This window comes from Aptenodytes patagonicus, chromosome 2, assembly GCF_965638725.1.
Source record: "Aptenodytes patagonicus chromosome 2, bAptPat1.pri.cur, whole genome shotgun sequence".
Classification (NCBI taxonomy): domain Eukaryota; kingdom Metazoa; phylum Chordata; class Aves; order Sphenisciformes; family Spheniscidae; genus Aptenodytes; species Aptenodytes patagonicus.
Genome location: NC_134950.1, coordinates 26,661,005 through 26,683,088, shown reverse-complemented (window position 1 = coordinate 26,683,088; position 22,084 = coordinate 26,661,005). Strand labels below are relative to the sequence as shown.

Sequence of the window (22,084 nt, the reverse complement as noted above, 5' to 3'; positions counted from 1 at the left end):
ACATGTTTAAGTAGAAGAGACTCAGAAAACTAAGATTTCTATGTTAAGCAGTACAAATACATCAACCATACCTTCTACCAGAGGCGGTGGACACGCAACATGACAAAGAACACGAAGTGCAGTAGGAAGACCAACTCCATCTGGGGTCATCAAACTGTCAATATTCTTAAAAACAAACAAACAAACAAAAAATGCCATCCCATATTACAAGGAAAGACTTTACAACAAGTGTATCACTAGCTTAGTATTCAAATTCTGTATTTAGTTACTGTAAGTATTCTGCAAAATTTAAGTTCAATTATTTCACCTTTTGGAAAGCAGTAACAAACACAGCAAAAGCAAAAAAAGGAGGGTCAACATTTACATTGTGGTTTCATGGTAGGCTAAAAGATTTAAATAGTTGGATCTCTGCATCACATAGTTACCTTAGATTTTGTTTCAATAAATGTAACTGAGAGCAAGAACTGGCCTAGATCATAAGCTTTAATAAAAACGTCTATTTTGGATAATAGTATATATTTTTAAATACTATATGTTAGTACATACCTAAGATAAAATATCAAACTACAGAAAGGTCTAAGCTTATAGAGCACAACTGAAAGATAGCGACTATCTGTATTTTACTAACCTGTTTGATATATTCAATGAGATTTGGAATACAATTTATTTCAAATCTAAGATTTTTCAAAGGTTCAAGCCACTTGCTGAGCTCTGGGGGGGGGAAAAAAAAATAAGACTTAATCAAGTGACTTGTAAGTGCGTTTATGAACATAAAACATTTGCAATAAAAATGTCCTTAATTTACACAACAGGTATTAAGTCCAAGTGTGATATTTGTGTGGCATACATTGCAGCTGTAGCCAGCTGAAAAGCTTCAACAAAAATAAGACTTCAGAATAGGTAATACACCTCACGTACGTGGACAAAATTCGGCTCAAGTCAACCTAAACACTCAAATAATTTTCATCCTATTATTTGCATTATTTGTAATTAAACATATTTTATAAGAGACACTAGGGGTCCCACTGTCAGCTAAAGAAAAAGCCATCAAGAGCAAGGACCAAAGCACATTCCCCTTAATGTACGTAACAGGTTATTACAAACTGAATACAAAACTCTCATTAAATGCCCAAATGGAGCCAATCTCTGCACCAGTAACACGTATTCTCTCTGGAAGTCCTTACAGATTAACGGTCTCTCTTAGTCCAGAATAACCTGAAAGTCCCAATTTTTTGGGAAAAGAGATTTAAAGTTTTAAAACCCACTGTTCCTAAAAATATTTAAAAGAATGTGGGGGTTCAAAGGTCAACTGGATACGAATTGACAGCTATTCTCAAACTGATTTCATGATTTGGTTTAATAAGCTAGCCCCACTTCTCATGAAACTGCCTGATGATCAGGTGAGGAGAAAAGAAATAAAAGCAAGGCAGAGAAGGGAATTAAACTAAAATTCTGAAGAATTCTGATTTCTTTCAATGTATTTAAGTTTTGGAAGAGATTATTGGCATGTCTACAGGAGTCAGTTAAGCAGTGCAGAGCAGAACTCTGGACATCAGAACTTCAACGTTCAGTTGTCAGACTAGTCCTCAGCAGGCTTTTTCCCCCATCAGCTCCATTCCAAATGACGTGGGCCTGATCTGTGAGTCAACACAAGCCAGGGAACACCCTGAGACACAGTTTGGAGTTCAAAGGATTTCATCATAGGGTAACATGGACTACTCCATGCCAGTTGGCCTAGGTGCCAGAAAACAGTCCCAGGATTATTTATTAGTATAGACAGACCCTATAAGGCTACATCACTAAAGGAAACAACAAAAGTAACGGTCAGCTCACTGACTAGTTTAGTGCATTTTTACTAAAATTTGCTCTATTTTCAACAAAGAAATAATTTCAGACTTCCTGTAATTATCCAAAATTCATGGTAGTTAATATTACTTGAAAATAATTTAACTATAAAGAATTTCCTATTTAACTCTCATTAACAGAAAAAAAAAATTACACATTATCTCAGTGACTCAACTAATCAGATCCAGCTGCAAAAGGAATTTCATTATATACATTATCCAAACCAGATGATCATGAAGCACCAATTACCCACATATAAAAGGTTTCTTCTATACATTCAAACAATTCAGTTGATAATGACACATACTGTACCTTGCAATTTGGTGTTATTTTCGTCTGCCTTACAAAGCTTCAGCAAAGGCGCCGAGTGCTGTTCCAGCATTTGGACATCACTGGAAGATTGAACCACCAGCAAAACAAGGATGCAGGCATAATTATAAGCAACTGACTTCTTAGACTTTGAGTCTCTGAAACAACACGAAGGATTTTCTTTAGATCTCAACTAATGCAACTGGGTAATTGTTAGATTTTCATTCCCTGACCTCTAAAAATCTACCTACAGAACTTTTACCTTCACCAAGGCTTGCTCCATATAATTATCAACCAAAAAAAAAAACCCACACCCAACAACAAACCCAAAAAATGTTTTCCTATGCTTTTTGAAAACTGAAAGCTTTCTTTTACATTTACTTGCCATTTATTTCAGCATCCACAAAAGATGACAGCTGAAAGCACTGACCGGACCCAAGTAGCAAATGAATTTTTCCATAACTTTGTCTGTTTCTACAAATCTTGCTTTAAAAGCACTGCTACCTAAAGTAGTAAAACTGCCTGTCCAGAGAAAATAATAACTGTTTTTAACAGCCATAAGAACTTACAGAACTGAGAGAGTCCCACACCAGGAAAGTGTCCAGTGGCATTTCCCCACTCAAATCTTTTGCTCATTTCACAGTCAAATTTTATGCTTGAATGAAAACTGCCTACTTACTGATTTTTTTTTTTTTCACATAGCCAAAAGTCTGACCTATATCACAACACCTTTGTGGATGACCTACACAGATTCTGGGCGTTAAGTACTTGACAGGCCTGATTTTCTATTATGTTCTTCTACTTAAAAGTTGTTTTGTTTTGTTTTTAAACAAAAAGATCATGATCTTTTTTCTAAAAGAAAAAAATATTTTAGATTTACTGAACTATTTATAAAAGATAGAATGCTTTTTAAATGTAAAAACCTAAAGAATATAAATAAATGCTTAAATTACCCTAAAGCTTCTTTGGAATAGTACTCCATTAAAGTAATAAGACTTTGGAGATTTTTCTCCAGACTGAATACATGAGCCACAGCAGATCTTCCCACAGGGTTAAAGGTAATCAAGTAAAGGTTGTGAAGCGTTCCCAGGAGGTCTGAATGGTCAGTCTCCTCACTGGCTGTGCACCGCTGAAAGTGGCAGAATAATTCTGAAATGCACTGTAACGTCTGTGTTGAATGCAGGAGCCACAGGGCAAAAGTATCCTCATTGGCACCATCTGACTGGAGACCTTCCTCTTGATCCGGATCAGAAAACTGGCAAAGTGCTCTAATCAACAAGTTCGTTGCTTCGTACTCAGAAATAAAGAAAAGAAGACCCTTCTGTGACTGTGCCAGGAAACGCAATATATCTCGTATAGCTTGAAGCACACCTGGATGTGCACCTGTCACTGGAATAGACAGTAGCAAAGTAATGCATTCCAAGAAATGGTGACTATGAAGATATCTGGAAAAAAAAAAAACAAACAAACAGGAAAATAATCAGTAATATTGCAATCATCTGTCAGCACTGCATAATAACATTATATAAAATTACATGCCTCCTAGCTTCAGTACTTATTGCTCTGTGGACTATGGGAAATAATAACTAATTACGAAGTAGTACAAAATTTTAATCTTACTAAACATAATTGCTATAATATTTACAGGAAATAAATCCCTAAGTACTAATCTTGTAGTACTAACAAAGTGTTAGTCAGCAAGGTCATTCTTAAAAGTATGTACTTAAATAAGTACTAAGTAATAAATCTCAAAAAAAAAAACCCCAAAAAAACCCAAAACCAAAAAAACCTCACCTTATCTACAAATAAAGTAATACTTTATTAAGTTTGCTGTATCTGAATCATTATCAATGCTGCATTAAATGTTTTACATATGCTAAGAAATCAATCATTATAGCATATGTGAGAGGTGATTTGAAGACTCTTTGCATGTAGATACTTATATTCAGCCATGACATACACCGCTACTATCAAAGAAACCTGTTAGCATTTAGAGAAATACTTTCTAGACAGAAACTTGCTAACAGAGAAATAACCCATGGGATCCTCTAAATGGCTGAAGGCAGGCAGGCCTCAACTCCTCTGCCTGTGCTGTGAAACAGTGAGCTATGGTGACACAACTGCATGACTTCTAACCAGGGCTGGCTTGTGTCTTGCCAGCTCGGTATACAGACAGAGGTATTCCAGACTTGTTTCATCCATATGCACAGATGTGTTCCAAGACGACAAAGGGAAAACACTCTAGATCTATAAAAATTTTCAAATATGCACTTGTACAGCACCTAGCACAACTGATTAGGATCTATGAATGTGACTGAAGTGCTAGCACAGTACCAGTAATAACAAGAGGTTAACTTCTTGTTATATGCATGCTAGGTTGATTGAAAGCCAACGAAGTAACAGGTGTATTAACTATCAAACTCTCTCAGACTTTATAAGCACAATCCAGAATCCTCCAATAAAGTACAAAGTGAACATCTAGAAAAGTGTTAGTCAGCAAGGTCATTCTTAAAAAACGTGTATCAAGCTGGAGGAAATACTCTAAAAAGTGAACTTGCAACTGCCATACCTAAACAGGACAGGGTAAGGATCATCCCTTTCTGGAGGGCCTGTAATGCGTGCCATGGTTGGGAAAGATTTCACAGGCGGCTGAATCATTGTATGAGGAGCAGTTTCCATCAAATGGAAGATTTCTTCAAGAAGACTAACAAGTTTTTCCATCTCTCCTTCGCTTATATTAGAAGATTCCAAAAGATGATCCATGTCCATAGGAGCCTCCACATCATTCTCATATTCTTGGTTGGTTCTTTCAAGTCCTGCCAAGTCCTGGTCCTGTTCTGGCTCCGTGTGATTAGGAAGAGAAGGAGTGTTCTCTGCTAACTGATCAACCACCTTTTTAATATCTGACAGAATCTCATAGAAGTGACATTTCTGGAGAATTGCAGAACCAGCAGTAACTACTCTCACAGTCTGATCTAGCAGTATGAGTTCCAGGAGTTTCTGATAACCACTTTTTTCATGTACATCTACGCCACCCCTTAGAAACATTTCCATTCCCTCAGTCATACTAATAACACTATCCAAAGCTTTAAAAGCATTAAGTTTAAGGGAGGATGACACATGATCTGCAAACAACAGTTCAAATAACACATTAATAACTCCTGCCTGCAAGAGTGCCGTTATTCCTTGAGTCCCACATTCTCCTAACGACGATACCAATTTTGTCCCAGCTTTGAGTTGTCGGACATTCAAAGCAATGGGCTGTTTGAGAGCTACCTGAAGGTTTAAAGCTTGCAGGGTCCAGTCTACTAGTTGGGTAATATAGTCTTGCTTTGTGTCTTTCACCTGCAGGTAGCTCAATCCTTTTACTATTAAACTTGGAATTTCTTCTAATGCAGTGACCCACTTTGCACCCCTTTCCTCTTGATATAATTCCAACAGTTCAGTTAATTTAACTGAGGCTTCCACTGCCCCTGAATTTTCTTTTTCTGGGTCTTGGTCCTTTATTTTACCAACTTCATTTTCAAATACAGTCTTGTAAGGGCAGCTGAAGTATAAAAGAGGTCCAAGCTCCCTTTCAAAAGGTTCGTATGTCACAGGAGGCACAGATGCCAGATCCTCAGGAGTATATTCAATATCAAAGCTTGGATACTTAAATGTTTCACGTTCCAGATCAGCAATTCCATCTTCATCACTTGAAATCTGCTCATACCCATCATCTCCTAAAAAGATTCAGTTATGAAATAAAATCAATTATAGATAAACCAGTTCGTAACCACTGAGAATCTGCTCAAAATAAAGTAATAATTTACTTAATACCAATATTACTGGTTAGAGAACAATCATACACTAACACACAGAAAGCTTTCTCTTTCCAGATATAAGTGAAAGCCCCAGTTGACAGATTTTTTTTATGTAATAAGGGAGACATTTAAAAGAACGTATAAAGCAAAAAGTTTAACTAGGGTACACGTTACTACAAGAATATTGTTCAATTTTCTTCCTATGACTGCATCTATCATAAAACTTCCAGCCTGAAATTTCGTACAGGCATGGGTGGGAACTTTAAGTAATACAAGAAGATGACTACTGACATTATTACATAAACAACTTTACTTGATTTTTAACTAACAAATAATTTCTTTCACCACTTTCCTACATTTTTAAACAAAACAGGTAACAAGATCAAATGTTCATTCTCACCTACAAAAGCTGTATCTATTTTCCTCTATTTATAGAAAGTAACAGGAAGATTTACTATAAAGGAATAAATATTCCACAGCAAAACACTGTTCTCGAGAGATGTCAGAACCATAAATAAGGCAGGCAATGGTGCAATGACCAAAGCAAAAAGATCCAGTTCTCTTTGCACCTAGTCATCATAATGGCACTGCCATCAAAATTTCATAAACATGATTTTTTTTTCCTTCACTTTTTACTACTCCACTTACCTTCACCTTCTTCCTCCTCTTCACCCTCTTCTTCATCTTCATCTTCCTCCTCTTCTTCCTCTTCCTCATCAGCAATACTCTCTACTGTATGCCCATCATCATCATCATCATCCTCATCCTCCTCAACATCCACATCATCTTCATCTTCTCCTTCTTCTGGTTGATCTTCCTCCACTTCTCCATCATCAGAATACTGGCTTTCTTGATGAATGGATGTTCGATCAGGAGAAATGGGCTCGAAGTAATCTTCCCTATGGTCCACATCATCTTCTTTTTCCCCAACCACTAAAAATATATACAAAGTTTAAGAAACAAGAGTACTTCTCTGAAATCCAATGCTCAATAACGTTTTAGAATTTTGCATTACGCATAGTGGAGATACAAAAAAAGAGCATCGTGAAGAAAATCTTCAGGTGATTTGACTGAACACAAGCAACAATCACTTAGTTCAGTAAGACTATAAAGAAATACGTAAAGAGTCCTTGGCACTTTTAACCCATAAGGAGACCAGAGAACTCGGCAGATGCTGCAGAGGGATGGAGGAGAAGGACAATGAATACCAGAGTCAACAGAACATTTATATAAAATACGAGCAGCGTGTTCAAGCAGTGTATTGGTCAACAGCTGACGTTCTCAAATCTACTAACTTTTAAATTGATACAATTTAACATAGCCAACAGATTATCTTTCAAATCCCCTTCCTAAAACTGAATCTGTCCAGCAGGAACAACAGCAGACAGGAAACGTCACACCAGGCAGGAACACCGAATTCTGCCTCCACTAAGCAGTGATGTGCAGCAGATAAAAGACAGTCTTTTCTCATTCTACCTGACACTGGCATAGGTTCATCCTCATCATCATCAGGAGGCGGCGGCCCTGGAGGTGTCCTTGGTCCCCTAGGTTGTGGTCTTGGAGGGCTGCCATTGAACTGGTCTTCTTTCTCTCCATCGACTATATTTATTGTGAAAATAAAAACTTGCATTTAATGGAATCACAGGAACAGAAGCAGGAAATTTTAGGTTTTCAGTGCTACTTTTGACTAGGGAACACCTGCATTTCCCAGCTGTTATTTCATCTGTATTCTGCATCTGCAGCATGTGAGACAGTTTTCTGAAGTGACTTTTGGTGTAAACAAGAACTACATCAATTAGCAAGCTTATTAACACTATTGATGGGTTTTTTTAATATAATACTGGGTTAAAATTAACATGGGTAATTGCCATTTTTTGGCTTTGACACTAGCAATACTGTAACTCTACCAATAATATCTGAGTTACTTTAAAAAAAGTTTACATTTTAATCAACTGGTTTTTACAGTTTACAACTGTTTTTACTACACAGAGTATTCAAATTTTGCAGCCTAGTAGCTGCAGACAGTTCTAGAGCAAGACAGTTCTGATTTTAAATCTAAAACCAAAACTGAAGCAGAAACTTGCTCATGGACTCTATTCATGGCCATTCTAATACCAATGCAAATAACCCACTCTCAGAAAAGCACTAGAAAAGAATCTACTTAAAACCATTCAATACAAATCTAAACGAAAATACAAAACTAAAGGACAAAGACCTAAAGCTAGAAAAATAAAGCCACTGAAATCTAAAATGTGAAAGAATCGGGTTTTTTTTAAGATGGGATACTATAATGTTGATTTAAAAAAAAAAAATCTATGCCTTCTCACAAGTCTTACCATGTTTTGGGTTTCTTTTCAAACCAGGCTGTTGCTGGGGAGGTGGGGGCGGAGGTGGGGGCGGAGGAGGTGACTCTCTCTCATGACTTATTACCCTGTCAACTGAGCCATATATCGCCAAAGTCAGACAGTTGTACCACCCTCTTAGAACCAATCCATCCGTGTTGACCTGTTTTTTTAAAAAAGAAAAAGCACTTAAAAACAACAAGACAACTTCAGAAAAGTTATTTTAATATCACTGTATCAGTATATGCATAAAAGAAAGGAGAAGCAAACATTAAAGTATCTCTTTACCCTACGTTTTGAAAACTGAGAAAACTTTAAATATGTCAATCGTTGCAACAAATCAGTAATCTTTCTCTAAAAGCACTTAATTCCTTGCAATATATTGCCTAATCTACTACAGCCTATTAATGAAAAAAACCCCATTACCGTGGGTCACACAAACACTGATCTGAATGAAATAAACCCAAACAGAACTGAAAATTATGTGCTTAGCTGTGGCCTGCAGCCACAACGTTCAGATTCATCTTTACTCGTAAGTAGTGGATAGTTCTGTTGGTAATCTCCATAGGAATTGTCAAGCAATCAAATCTTCTACAACTCATGCCATTATAGATGCAGACTCTAAAGTAATGAGTATCTGAACTACAGGCAGGTTTTAGAATAAGATCTTAAACAATAAATGGTTTACACAGTGCTAACGCACCACACGCAACCATATTTATACCTAAATGACAGACACGTAGAAAAGAAGAGGTTTAAATCACATTGCATTACCTTTGCATTGGGTCTGAAAATAATTGAAGTGTTTTCATCATATTCAAGGCTGTTAAATAAAATATACAAAGTTATTCTTCCATTAATACAAAGCATGTTTACAGAAACAAAACACAGCAGTACTAAATACATAAACACTGAACAAATACATGCTCTTAAAAACAAGAGTGCAAAATCACTTACTTCTACAAAATACTTTTCATTAATATATATGGGCTCTGTAAACTTAAAAATAACAGAATCTTTACTTCTTTTAAGCATGAACCTCTGGTCTTCCCACACAGATTGGAGGAAAAGGGCAAGAACACAAACTAGCAAAAACCAGACCAAACATGAAAATCATGGGAGATACAGATTTTCTATCGTGCATTTTCTGCACTAAAAAATTCTCAGGAAGAAAAAGTAGATAATGAAGTCATGCACTAATCTTGAAAGTACTTACCTCCCCAGCCTATCAAAAACAGGGGCACTTGGCTTGCTGACATTGTTGAAGAACAAGTCCAGTTGAAATGTATGCGGGGATGTCTCTCTGGAAACAGAACAAAAGTAAAAATTAAATCTGTCAAGCTCCTTACCAGAGTAAGTATGACTAACAAGGGGAAAAAAAAAACCTTTAATTTATACTGTTTAACTAATTCCCCAAAATAATTACAAGTTCAGCAGACACATAAATGCATTTTACCTTTTTATATAGGAGGTTCTATTGAGATATACAAGTTCAAGAAAAAATAACAGGAAGGTGTTCTTGAATGAGATACCTAGTATCTTTCACTTACCCATAAGCCCTATTGTCAGGCAAACTTGTGTGAGCTCTCACCCCTGGAGGAATGACACGTACTTCATTTATGTAAACCACGCATGGAAAACGAACTACATCTATATTGGTACTTTGCTACAAAACAAAGAATAAAGAAAGTCTAAGAAATGTAAAATGCAAACAACGTGATGTACTCATATTAACCAAATTAAGGTTGCAATCCTAATAATTACAAAATTCAATAGTGTAAAATGCTAAACACTGTTAAACACCGTCAGACAGAAAAGTTCTGGGGTGTGGGTGGTTTTTTTTTTTATAATCTTCTGGCACTTTTCATATATTTAACACTATTTTTTATAGAAAGTGTTACTGGTTTATTTACATAATTGGTTCCTTTTATTTGCAAGAATCTTTTAAACAGTAACAGGTTTTTTTCTAACAGAAGGTATGTTGGTAAAGGTAAAAACTGGAACTTAAATTATTAAAGAAAGACTGAGTATATGGTTCCCTTTTAAAAAAAAAATCAATTTTATAATTAAAGGAAAAAGAAAATGTGTGTTTTAATTTTAAACATTAGCAAATGTTCTATTTCAAATGTGCTATTAGAAATGATAATGATACTATAAATCTGTTTTACTAGACCTGTACAAAAATTCCGTACAATGCTTATTTCTCCAATTTTGCAACAACATCTGAAAACCTTTTTGCAAAAAACATTTCTGTTTACCACACAGAAATAGCAAGTAAAATAAATGTGATGCTTCAGCACTCCTAAAAGATGTTTGAGCAAATTAGGAAGTAATCATAAAGTCACAGTGACTTCCCATGTAGCAGCCACCAAATTAATGTTGAAAGTCTCCTCTCACTAGATTGACTATGTTAGATCTTATTACATTTATACATCATCTCTATCATACATACACTTACAAAATAGTAAACATAGATCAATTATATGTCCAACTATAAGCATATAGAGACGTTCTTGAACAGAAGTTCAGAATCACGTTTCTCACTAAATGTTTCCAATTACCAAATCGGATTAGCAAAGACTGCACTAGCAAAAAAAAAAAAAACTAAACAACTGATCTAAATGTCTACCAACATAACTAAAAAATGAAAATTAAAAAACATATTGATCTGCAGTCAAAAGTCATATAACTTTTATCAGAATCAGAAAGCAAAAGAAACCCCAAAATTACCAGCATAAGGCAAGAAAGTACTAAGATTTTTAGAAAACTAATGAACAAAGAAATAGTCACAAGTAAAGTTTTAAAAAGAACATTTAAGCGTGTGCTTTTGGGCACGTACTACTGTTGTTTACTAAGAAATCTATGCACACACCCTTTAGCACGCAAATACAACATTTCACCCTACGGGCTGACAAGCAGGATGGTAGAACAAAAGAAACCCTGCTATGACAGGGAGCATAGCTTTATTAACAGGAATGGGGTGACTGTAGCCTGCAAGGAGTTACGGCTGTAGAGCTCTTTGCTTTCCCTTTAAAAAAAGGTATATGTGTCACGTGGGAGACTTGGATTTCTTGAGGAAGGGCTGCTGCTGAGGATGCAGCCTCCTCAGCAGCACTGCCCAAAGACAGACAAATTCCTGTTTAAACGATATGGGATTATGCCCTGACAGCCATGCATCAACATCATCAGGATGGCAAGTGAATCCAATCCACTTTCCCTCGAAAACATTAAAAAAATAAGTACATCAGAACAGCTCAACACACGTTAAACTGCACAGCTAAGCCAAATAAATAATTTTATTAGAAAACTCAGCAGTACTTTTCAAGAACTGCAAGTTGCGAGGCAAGACTCACAATCCATTTAGCTGAAGAATTAGTATAACATAAAGAAGACTTTCCTGCAACACGTAAAATACATTTTGTTTTATTCTTTAATGAAAATTCAATATGGTTCAAGTTTGGAAAATGTCACTGGCAAGAATGAAAGTGCCAGAAAACATTATACACAATTAAAAACGTGCAATAAGAGAACATACTGTCCTGGAGGGGAAGAGGAGTGGTTAGTGTTTCCTACCCAGGGGAACAGCAGTGGCTAGTGTTTCCTGCCCAATACCGTCTTAAATAGTAGAATTAAAAATACACGTGTCTCCCTGATCCTGGCAGCTATAAAAGACTCCAGAATAGCTTCCCATTTTGTTTTTAATCGCAGCATCAGCTCAAAATACTTCATTTTCTTTCCCTAACTCCTGTCCATGAACACAGCATCTTTCTCAGGTTACACTACGCTTTCTGTTTTCCCCCTCATGGTCCTCTTCTTCCACCCCGAACAACACAGAGCCCTGGGCAAACCTGCTGCAACACAAGCAGCTTCAAGGATGCTCAGGACACCAACAGCCTCCAAGTGGCATATTTGTATGAACTCCCTCTGCTAAAGGAAGCTTGAAATATTCCTTTTGCTCATGATGCACGCAGGCTGCATAAATCTAAGGGAACATCTCACATGCACACAACTACCCATCACCCCTATTAGCTACAGAAAAGCATTCCATCTCTCTCAAGTGGACGGATATGGCCCTCTGCCTGACTTCCTCCCTTACGGACTTCTCCAACCAGCTTTATCCTCTGTGCTTCCCACTAGCTTCTCCCCCCCCCCGTTACCTCTAAATCCTCCCTCCTGTCTCACCACCGTACCCCTCCTCAGCCCCCTGCCCGCGGCACCCCGGGCTGCCAGGACAGCGGTGGGCTGGGCGCACCGCGGGGTCCGGCGCCGCGGCCCGAGCAAGGCTTCGGGAGCAAGGCTTCTGGGACAAGGCGGGGAAGGAGCGGAGATCTCCCCTCGGCGGACACCTGGCCAGGACCTGCTCCCTCCCACCCGGCCACCCGCTGAGGCGAGGGCCACCGTCGGGGCCTAGCCCAGCCCCGCTCGCCCCAGCGGTGCTCCGTGCCCCGCAGCCGCCGCGGCCCGGGGAGGCCCCGGCGCGGGCAAGAGGGCGCCGGCGGCAACCGGAATAAGGAATACGAGAGAAGCGGCCCCAACGCCCCCGCCGCGTTACCTCCGCGCTCTGGTGCTTGAACGTGTCTAAAAACAGCAGCTCGGTTGCGGTGTCCACCGCCATCTTGGCTCGGCCGAGGGGGAAGGGCTTCCGGGCGGCAGCGCGAGCGCTTCCGGGCCGCCGCCGTGCCCGGCGACGGGGCGGGGCTGCGGCGACGGGGCGGGGCTGCGGCGCAAGGCGGGCACCGACCGTCGCCCCGCCCGCGCGGGACCCGCCGCCCTCAGCGCCGTGAGGGGAGGCAGAGCCGGGGCCGGCGGCAGCAGCCGGCGGCGTGGGGCTGCTGGCGGGCGAGGCCTCCAGCCTGCCGCCCCCGCTGCTCCCCGGCCCGGGAGAGGTGCGGGGCCACTCGCGGCGCTGCCAAGCGCACCGGACCAGAGCAAAGGCTCGGGGGAGGAGAGCGGGGTGGCCGGGCGGGCTTTCCTCTCAGCGATGGCTGCCTGCTGGAGGCAGGGGAGGGAGAGCTGCGGGTCGGCGGCGGGAGCAGGGTCGCTGCCGCGGCACTCGTGCCTGCAGGTTGAGCTTGTGAGCGGGGGGGTGGTGCCCTCGGGCGGTGCCCCTGCTCTCCAGAGACCGAGCTCGGTGTGCATCGCCGTGAATTTGGCTGTGCGCCACTGCAGTCTGCTCCAAGCCTTGCTTCTGCTTGGTCTCACAAGATTTGGCCCCAGCTCAACACTGACTAAAAGCAGTCCTGCTTGAGAAATTTCCTTTGCAGCCTTTCATATTTAAAACTAACCCTTTTCAGATGTGAAGTTGTCACTTCTCTCAAGTACGTGTAGAACAATTCCTTGCAACCTTTCCACAGCTTCTGATGTTCTTGTTTAGCATCCAGTGCCCTTCTGCAACAGCAATTCAGTTGTATGCGTGTTAGAGACACTGAAGCCAAAGTCAGCCGTGGCCTGGAGAATGATGTGGAATTGATCTTATGCAAGCGGTGTGCGGTTACACAAGTTTTGTGTACAAGCTCTACATCTGTAATAGCAAAACTGCGCCATGTGCCTTTAGAGGAAGTCTAGAAAGGATCTGTAACGTCTCTGAACTGCCGACTGGAGCCTCAGCCACGTCCCTGCGCTTTCCTTAATGGTGATAATTATACCTTATCTGTGTCTTGTTTCTGTAACAGCTTCTTAATGAAATAAGCTGTTTTGTGTGCACACCAGGAATTGGTGAGTCCCTTTTTTGTTTCGGTAGCTAAGCTTGCTTCTCTCTCAGCACTCCAGAGTTTCACTTGCACCAGGAGCAGCAGTCCTCTAGGTTGGACTTTACGTGACAACGTTGCATCAGTTTAAACAAGGGTGTGGTTCAATATATCAATTTTCAGTGGTGAAACTAGTTCAGGAAGTTCCTGTCCTCACACCACGTGTTGGGGAGCTGGGCCACAACGCGCAGTTCCACAGCCAGTTTTATTGGCACACCTGAAGAGGTGATTTGCAGCAGCGCAGGGAGACTCATCAACTAGAATTGCTTCCAAATCCACCGAAAACATGGTACTGCCTCCTCATACTGTTTCAACAGATGTAGTTAAAATACTGCAAATCCCTTCACAGAAACATTTCAGAATTCGAGAATCAAGGAGCCTCCTTGGCCCCTTGGCCAGGCAAGGTTTGCTGGCCGGTTTGCCCGCTCTCATTCTTGCCCCGAGCTGGAACCCTCTGTCACCCTGATGGATAAACAGATCTAAACTCCTGGAATTAAATATAAATTTTGTATGTAGAAAAGCAAAGCTTGAATATATATGTATTTTGCTAAAGCAGTGCAATGCCTTGCAACTGCTAGTGACACTTGCCATGGCTTATTTTGGTTATGTTTATGGGCTCTATGGAGACTTCTACATGAGAGTAGTTTTCAGATCTACTCCAAACATGGGCATCATCACACGTACCATTGTGCCGGAGGAATGTGGTCCCAGTCAGATGGCTTCTCTCCTGGGACAAGCCTGGAACAGTAATGCAACCAGGTCAGCTAGCACGAGTAGTTTCAGTAACTAGCAGGGGAATTCCAGCCCTGCATTTTTATCTGCAGTGACTCCCTCGCTGCCAGTAACAGCTACGGCTCTGGATGTGAGAAGAATCAGCTTTGCAGGATTAAATTCAGATGGCTCTGAATGCAATGTCATTGATTTCAGCACATGGCTGGGCCTACAAGTCAGTGGTGTTTCTTTGCTGCAAGGTAAAGCAGCAGTGTTTGAATGTCACACCCAGTTGCACGATTTCAGGGAACAATTGGGTATCAGTAGAGATATATATAGTGACTGATGAAAGTGGAGAAAACAGAATTTGGTTAGCAGCAGCAATTATCTTAGATTAAAAAAAAACAGTTGGTGATAACCATTAACACATTCCAACAAAATGATACAGCTCTGCTGATTCTCCCATTCCAGTTGTAAAAAGTTGGTATTCTGAAAGAAAACATGAGCAGTGATGGGAAGAGTGCTACAGGTGGGAGACCTGGCACGAACCAAATGTCTGTGCAGGGAAGGATAACAGAGTTGCAGGTGGTATTGGGGTGAAGACCCTCCTATAGAGGAATAAAGCAGGGTGAGAGACGCAGAACTCACAGGAAAAACCTGGAGACAGTGAGGTGTGCAAAGTCACAGGTTTGTTCAAAATAAACTGGGAGGAAGGGGGTCTATAGGTGAGAGGAGGACGCTTCAGGAACATGGGAGAAATAAATAAGGGGGCACGTAGGCCTGTTGCTGTGGTCAGGGGGTGGTGTTAAGACCAGCTCCTTGGCATAATGGAAGGTGTGAGTAGTTTCAGAAATGTCCTGAAACAGAAAGTGGCACAAAAGGATGTGTGGTGGGAGACCAGAACTAATACAAAAAGGACGGAGAAACAGTTACACTGTTAGGGGCTGGAAGCTAGACAGACGGACAGCGGGCGGGAAACAGAAGGGATATCAGAGGAGAGAAATACAGCAACAGGGTGCTGGGAGGAGCCTTGAAAGGTCATCATGCCCCAAAGCGCCCTAGTACATTCCTGTAGGTAACAACACTGATGTCATGTGGAAGATGACACTTCATGCAAAGACTATGCTTAACCAGGCCAGGGAAAACGAACGGCCAGGGAGAAGCAACTGGAATGGGAGTACACAAACGCCAGGAGCCTGGGTAACGCAACACAGGAACCTGAACGACTGGTGCATGTTGTCAGACCAGACACTGAAGGCATGAAAGAAAGAGGGTGGAATGGGAACTGCGACTGGAAAACAGGCATTTTAGGGAATGTGTTACCCAAGAAAGAGAAAAATAGAAGGTAATGGCACTACAGTAGCAGTTAGCAGTGAGTGGCTTCCAAAATAAATAAAACACGGGTTAATCAAGAACCCAAAAGACATAATGAGAATTAAAAATACTTTTAGGGTACAGCTTAACCTATTAAAGGGGTTACTATACGTAATGGCAGCCTGCTGTAGCAATAAGCTGGGGATGGGGATGCTCCTAGATGGAAAGAGACAAGATAGGATGAGACAGTAAGGCATAAAAGGGAAGGAAAAAAGAAACGCATAAGCCAGAACACAACAAATCACAAGTAAAGGAACACCTACCCGTCCAGAAACAGTTCTCACAATGACAAGGGCTGCATCTCGAAAGCCAAGCTGGCATTGGGAAGGAAACCGCCTAGAATGGATGATCAAGTTTCACTGAAAGAAGACCAGCCAACCAAGCAAGCACTATCTATCTGGCATGCCCCAATGCGAAGTCATTTCAGAAATGTACTTCTGGACTTTTTTACTAAGGTATAAAGTTTTATTAAGAAGAAGTTGCACTAAACTAAGACCTGAAAGGGAAACCGTGCAAAGAAATTCTCTATACCCTCAAATCCCTCTGCTCCAGGCTGGGCAAAGGCCACCGAGCAGCTCCCTGCGCAAGGACCAACCCCACTCCTCAGGTGCCGAGGACAGATCAGCTGAGGACACACACCCCAGTGCTCCGCTTCACGTACGTTTTGCTCAACGCACCAGAAAGCCAGAAGAGAAAGAAAACCAGGCACTCTCACCCTCCAACAAAAGGGGCACGATTAGCTCGTGTGTTTCCTGATGCCAGATTCACATGGCCGATTTCGGCTACCGCTTTTAAAAACTGGAGGAATTAATTTGCCGTCTTTACCCCTCAAATTGCAGTAACTGCTATCGGTGAACCCCATTTTCAAAATCTTATACAAAAAAGGGAGAAAATTACTCCAGCCATCTTCCGTCACGCAAAGGCTGTCTACTGAAGCACAGAAACTATCAAGCAGGAATTTGGTGGCAGTCCCTGCAAGGAGAACCACGCTGCACCAAACTGCGGCAGGGCAGGATGAGGGTGCCGGGCGCTATTTGGACTAGTCAGTGGCTGACGGGATCCCCAGTGCTTGTGAAACACATCCTCTCCCTCCCTGCCAGACCAACGGATGTGTATGCACTAATAAAAGATGGTGCAAGCTGTGAACCTGCACCAGCACAAGGAACAGTGATGAAGAAAAGCATGATGTGCACTATCGTCTGTGTAAAAATTTAAAGCAGCAGCATCACAATGAAGTTGGATGTACTCAACTGGGGCCTTCAAGACTGAGAAGTGCTACAGGACTTCCTTGGGGCAAGTCGTGTTACTTGTTTACCCTACATTCAGTGACTTTTTCAGTTATTTGTCATGAAAAAATCAGGTTTTGAGCAACACGCATTTAAAACATAAATTTCACAGTGAAACACTGATCACCAGAAGAGAGGTTGTTGTCGCAAGGACCAAAATCACCGCAGTTCATCGAGAGAAGGCTGCGGCAGCCCAGCCAGCCAGCTCGTAACACACCACCGGCTCCGCCGCGCCAGGGCTGTGCAGAAGCTGGGATGCCTCCGCCTTGCGCACGACAGAGGAAAAGGCTCCACCGTCCTGAGCCCGCTCGGCCCCCTCGGCAGGAGTTGCTCCCGGCGGCATCCGGCCCGCACACCGCCACGGAGCTCCCTGGCACCGCACGGCCCGGCCGCTGCGGCCCCCGACGGCCGCGCTCGCTCCGCGCCGAGAGCGGAGAGTCGCCGGGGCGGCTGCGGGCGGTGCGGTCGTCTCCCCTCCCCTTCCGTCCAGGCGGAGCGGGAGCGGGAGGGGAGAGTGCCGGGCAGGGCTAGCCGCGCCGCGCTCCGCCGGCGGACGGGGCTGCGAGCCGCCCGCGGACGCAGGGCCGACCTGCCCTCCCCGCCCGCGACGTGTCCCGGCAGGAGCGGGCGGCCCCGCCCGGGCCCGCTCCCCTCCGCCGCCCCGTCGGTGAAGAGTCGCACCTTCCCGGGCAGCGCTCCCTGACGGCGGGAGGTGCAGCCCGGCAGGGTCCGGGCCGCCGTCGGTGCACGTCGGGGCTCCTCGGAGGAGCTCGTCCGCCGCTGCCCCCCCCCCCCCCGCAATCCCGGCCCGGCGCTGGGCGCCCCGCCCGCAATCACGGCCCCCCACTCCGCCCCCCCCACCCCCCCCAGCGCTTGCCACGTCCCTGCTCGGCGGGGCCAATGGGCGGGCGGCGCCAGGTGTGTGCTACCTGCACCACGTGGGGCGGGGGCTGGGCAGGTAGGGCCGCGGCCCCGCGCAGAAAAGCCCGCAGCCATTGCGCGCCTCCCAGGGGTGCAGCCGGCGTGGGAGCGGCCGCCGCCCGCCCCGGGAAAAAGGGGGGGGTGGGAAAGGGGGTAGCCTCCCCCGCGCCAGGTTCCTCGGGGAGCGAGGCTGCAGGTGGGGGCACTCTCGCTCGGGTCTCGCTTGGAAGCGCCTCGGGCAGGGGAAGTTTCTGGCCTCTTCTCTTCCCCCTCCCCCCCTTCGTTTCCCCCTTTTTTTCCTCTTCTCCCCCCCGCGCCCTTCTTATCCTTTCCACTGGCCCGGTGGCACCATGACGGCGTCTCCCGACTACCTGGTGATCCTCTTCGTGACCACGGCGGGCACCAACGGAGCAAGGCTGGGCTCGGATGAGCGAGAGCTGCTCCAGCTCCTGTGGAAAGTGGTCGACCTGAGGAGTAAGGAGGTATTTTCCCCCGAAGGGGGAGCACCCCGACCTGCTGCTCCCCTTGGCCCCTGCCGTGCTGGGTACAGGCGGGGAGGCCCCAGTGCTGGGCTGGCGGTGGGTGCCCCAGGCTGGAGCAGGCTCCGGTGGAGGGCAGGGGCCGGTGCTGCAGGTGGGGACCTCCAGTCCGGGGAGCTGACTTGCCCCTCCTCTGCTTTCTCTGGAGCTGGGGCACTTGCACGACGTGCTGGTCCGGCCTGACCACCCGGAGCTGACGGCTGAGTGCCAGGAGATCACTCAGGTGGATGTGGAGAGCCTGGCACTGGCTCCACCGCTGGAGCAGGCATTGAGACAGGTGACACCCCGTAACTGGCTGCTGGGCGCTGGTCTCCCTTGGGGGCTCCCCGACGGAGTAGAGGCAGTGTTATCATCCATTTATCCCCTCCACCACCACCACTGGCGCAGTGGAGCCTGGCACAGGGGCACCACAGATGTGTGGGCCTGGCAGCCTGGTCTGTGGTGGGCTTTGTGGGGATTTCTCCCTTGCCTTTTGCTCATTCACCTTGGGAGGGACTGAACCCCAAGAGAGGAACGTCAGGGTCAGGCATCCCTCTACCCTGGTCTCCTGCCATGCCAGACCCTGAGTCTCAGCTGAAGGTGAGCCCCAATCGGTGTTGGAAGAGGGCGAGTTTAGGTGTCCCCTGAAAAGGCTGGGTGGTGGCTCATCAGTCCTGGGAAGGAGACAGTACTGAAGCCTCTAGATAAACGGAGGTGTGCGTGATTCTCATTGAGGGTTGGGCTGAAAGCCTGTCTCCTTTCCAACGTGCTTGAGTGCACTGTCTGAAAGGTTCTACTGCTCTAGCGCTCCCTCAGCTTTCTGCAATCAGCTTTACGTCTCTTTGCAGTGCTCTTGCAAATGCTCCTAGAAAAGGGTTTTTTTCTGTGATGTGGACTGTCTGTGTGGCCACTTCTCAGTAGAAGGGGGGAAAAGGGGCGATTTCCTTGTGAAGATAATTATCAGGAAAGTTATCGTGTGCTTAGCTAGTGAGAAGCAAATCTACAGAAGTGAAGGACTAGGCTCATACAAAAAGAAATTCCAGCTCCATGTTCCTGCTGCCCAGGAATAACATGTTACCAACTGATGACACTGCCTAGTGCAGCCTCTCTGATCTCTTTTACATGTATGTCTTTTGTTGTTCCTGCTTTCAGTTTAATCAGTCCGTGAGCAACGAGCTGAACATTGGTGTAGGTACTTCCTTCTGTTTCTGTACTGATGGACAGTTGCACATTAGGCAGGTTCTGCACCCTGAAGCTTCCAAAAAGGTATGTAGTTATAGCTTAAGTTTGAGTCTTAAGTTTGAGTCTTAATGTGCTTTATATGATTTCTTGCAAAACTAATCAACTTATCTTTAGTATGAGGGTGCCTCCGCACAACCACAGTACAAACATCGCTCATATGTTAATATGCTTACCAGACTAAAGAGCCTGTCCATGTGGAAGGCATAGGCAATGCCGTGTGTTTATGTAGCCCTGAGATGCCTTTTTATGTTAAATCAGAAGAAAGACTTTCTTGAATTAAGTGTTTGAGAAAGGAGCAATGCATTGACAGAGTACTCGCAGCTCCTACAGCTGTAGGAGCTACAGTGGGTTAACAAGTGGGAATTTGGAACTGTTGCCAAATAGTTAACCACCTTAATCATAAACTGCCTTTGGAAATTTTACATTCACCTTTAGCTTCAGCAACTTTCAATCTTTGTGTATTCAGTTGACGCTCTGAGGGCGGTGCTCATATTTGTAAGGAGCTGAACCGTAGTTTGAGGCAGGCTATGAGTGATGACTAGTCCCATAGTCTAGAGTTTTCTATAACTTCAGAGTTGCCAAATCACTAACAGTGTTACGAGGTCCTACCTACTTTTCATTAGTGATAGAGTTGCAGCAATATGCTGAGTCTCTAGTCCTGAAATAACTGCATCAATATTAATAACATCTCATTTTGTGGTTTGCTATGAACATGCATTGTTCTGTAACTGAGCTGTTTGCTCCTCTCATTGCAACTGATCTCTGTGCCTATCAATTTGCTGCTTCATCTTTGAAGGGGCCCTGCTGCAAGTCTGTGCTGTTACAAAACTGGTATTGGATGAGTTTGTTTTTAATAATTTTTGGTGCTCTGAGTGTTTATACTTCTGAAGGTTTGGAAAAGAAACAGTGAGCATGATTCACAGTGAAGAGACGGTCCTTATAAATGTAACTTGTCTTAGAGTATAATGGGAGAAAATGGGGAAACAGCTTTTCACCCATTACAAGTGACAAGAAAGTGTTATGTGTTTTACGCTGTTAATCTTTCCATGCAGTTAAATTATGTGGATAAAAGAAGGGACAACTCCTACAATTATTTAAGTTTGTTTGGTGTTGGGGATAGGCATCCTTTTTCTATATCATCACAGGGTCACTGATAGGAATCAAATCTTCATCAAAATCTTCTGTTGCTGTTTTGTTAAGAATTATTAATTTGAAATCTTCTCTGTGCTGCCTATAGATGAAGTAAACTAGATGCTTATGAGACCTGTAATAGTTCTTTGGCGAATACCCTAATCCTGAGGTTGGGGTGGGGGATGACTAAAATCCAGATAGGCAGAAATCACTAGGCTCTTGAGAATATATTTATTTCTTTTAAGATGCCCAGTCTGAACCAATCTAGCAGCTCATGGTATTCAGAGAATGAATTGGCTTCAACTGTTCCAACTGAATGTCAGTGAAGTACAGAACTTGATCTCTCATGGAGGAAGAAAAATAGCCATGCTAAAACTAGAGCAGGAAATCTTGGCAAGCACACCTGCATTTTCATAAGTTTGCCTTTAAAGAGTATCGTTTGCCTAATGCACCTGTCCATATGCTAAGATAAGCTCTAATGTTCTCAAAGCAGAACTTGTTTTAGAGCCTAAACTTACTTCTTTGGGATCCCTAAATGTGCTTTCACATATCCTGTCATTCTGTTATAATGCCAAGATGCTAACTAGTCATTAAATCACAGAAAGCCCTTACTTTTGGTCTAGAGAGGCGTTGCAGGTAACAAACAGCCAAGTGGAATACGAAGTATTGTCTGTGGGGAAGCTCTGGGGTGAAGAGCTAACTGAAGGACTGGGGGTTTGTGTAGGTTTAAACAGCTTCCTCCAAGTCGTCTTCATGTCTTCTCCTTCCCACCCCCCAAAAAATTAAAAGCATGTGGTAGATGTAGTGGTGAAGTGAAAAGTGTTTTATTGACTTCCAGTGGGCTACATAGCTTGC

General features: G+C 43.6%; 2 protein-coding genes across 5 annotated transcripts in view; one reads left to right on the top strand and one right to left on the bottom strand.

Annotated features, from left to right (window-relative positions):
• VIRMA (vir like m6A methyltransferase associated) overlaps positions 1–12,920 on the bottom strand; it is a 29,774-nt gene extending 16,854 nt beyond the window's left edge. The window contains exons 1-12 of the mRNA XM_076329406.1: positions 12,852–12,920; positions 9,850–9,965; positions 9,516–9,602; positions 9,074–9,122; positions 8,294–8,462; positions 7,434–7,556; positions 6,606–6,890; positions 4,724–5,876; positions 3,108–3,599; positions 2,158–2,312; positions 629–711; positions 72–165 (exon numbers count right to left, since the gene is read on the bottom strand). Of these exons, the coding sequence (XP_076185521.1) occupies positions 72–165; positions 629–711; positions 2,158–2,312; positions 3,108–3,599; positions 4,724–5,876; positions 6,606–6,890; positions 7,434–7,556; positions 8,294–8,462; positions 9,074–9,122; positions 9,516–9,602; positions 9,850–9,965; positions 12,852–12,914 (2,869 nt within the window). The 5' untranslated portion in view covers positions 12,915–12,920. The remainder of the gene's footprint in view (positions 1–71; positions 166–628; positions 712–2,157; positions 2,313–3,107; positions 3,600–4,723; positions 5,877–6,605; positions 6,891–7,433; positions 7,557–8,293; positions 8,463–9,073; positions 9,123–9,515; positions 9,603–9,849; positions 9,966–12,851) is intronic.
• A 5,537-nt stretch (positions 12,921–18,457) lies between these two features.
• ESRP1 (epithelial splicing regulatory protein 1) overlaps positions 18,458–22,084 on the top strand; it is a 39,213-nt gene continuing 35,586 nt past the window's right edge. For all 4 annotated transcript variants that reach the window (XM_076329404.1, XM_076329405.1, XM_076329402.1 and 1 more), the window contains exons 1-3: positions 18,458–18,820; positions 19,026–19,154; positions 20,009–20,122. In XM_076329404.1, the coding sequence (XP_076185519.1) occupies positions 18,689–18,820; positions 19,026–19,154; positions 20,009–20,122 (375 nt within the window). In that variant the 5' untranslated portion in view covers positions 18,458–18,688. The remainder of the gene's footprint in view (positions 18,821–19,025; positions 19,155–20,008; positions 20,123–22,084) is intronic.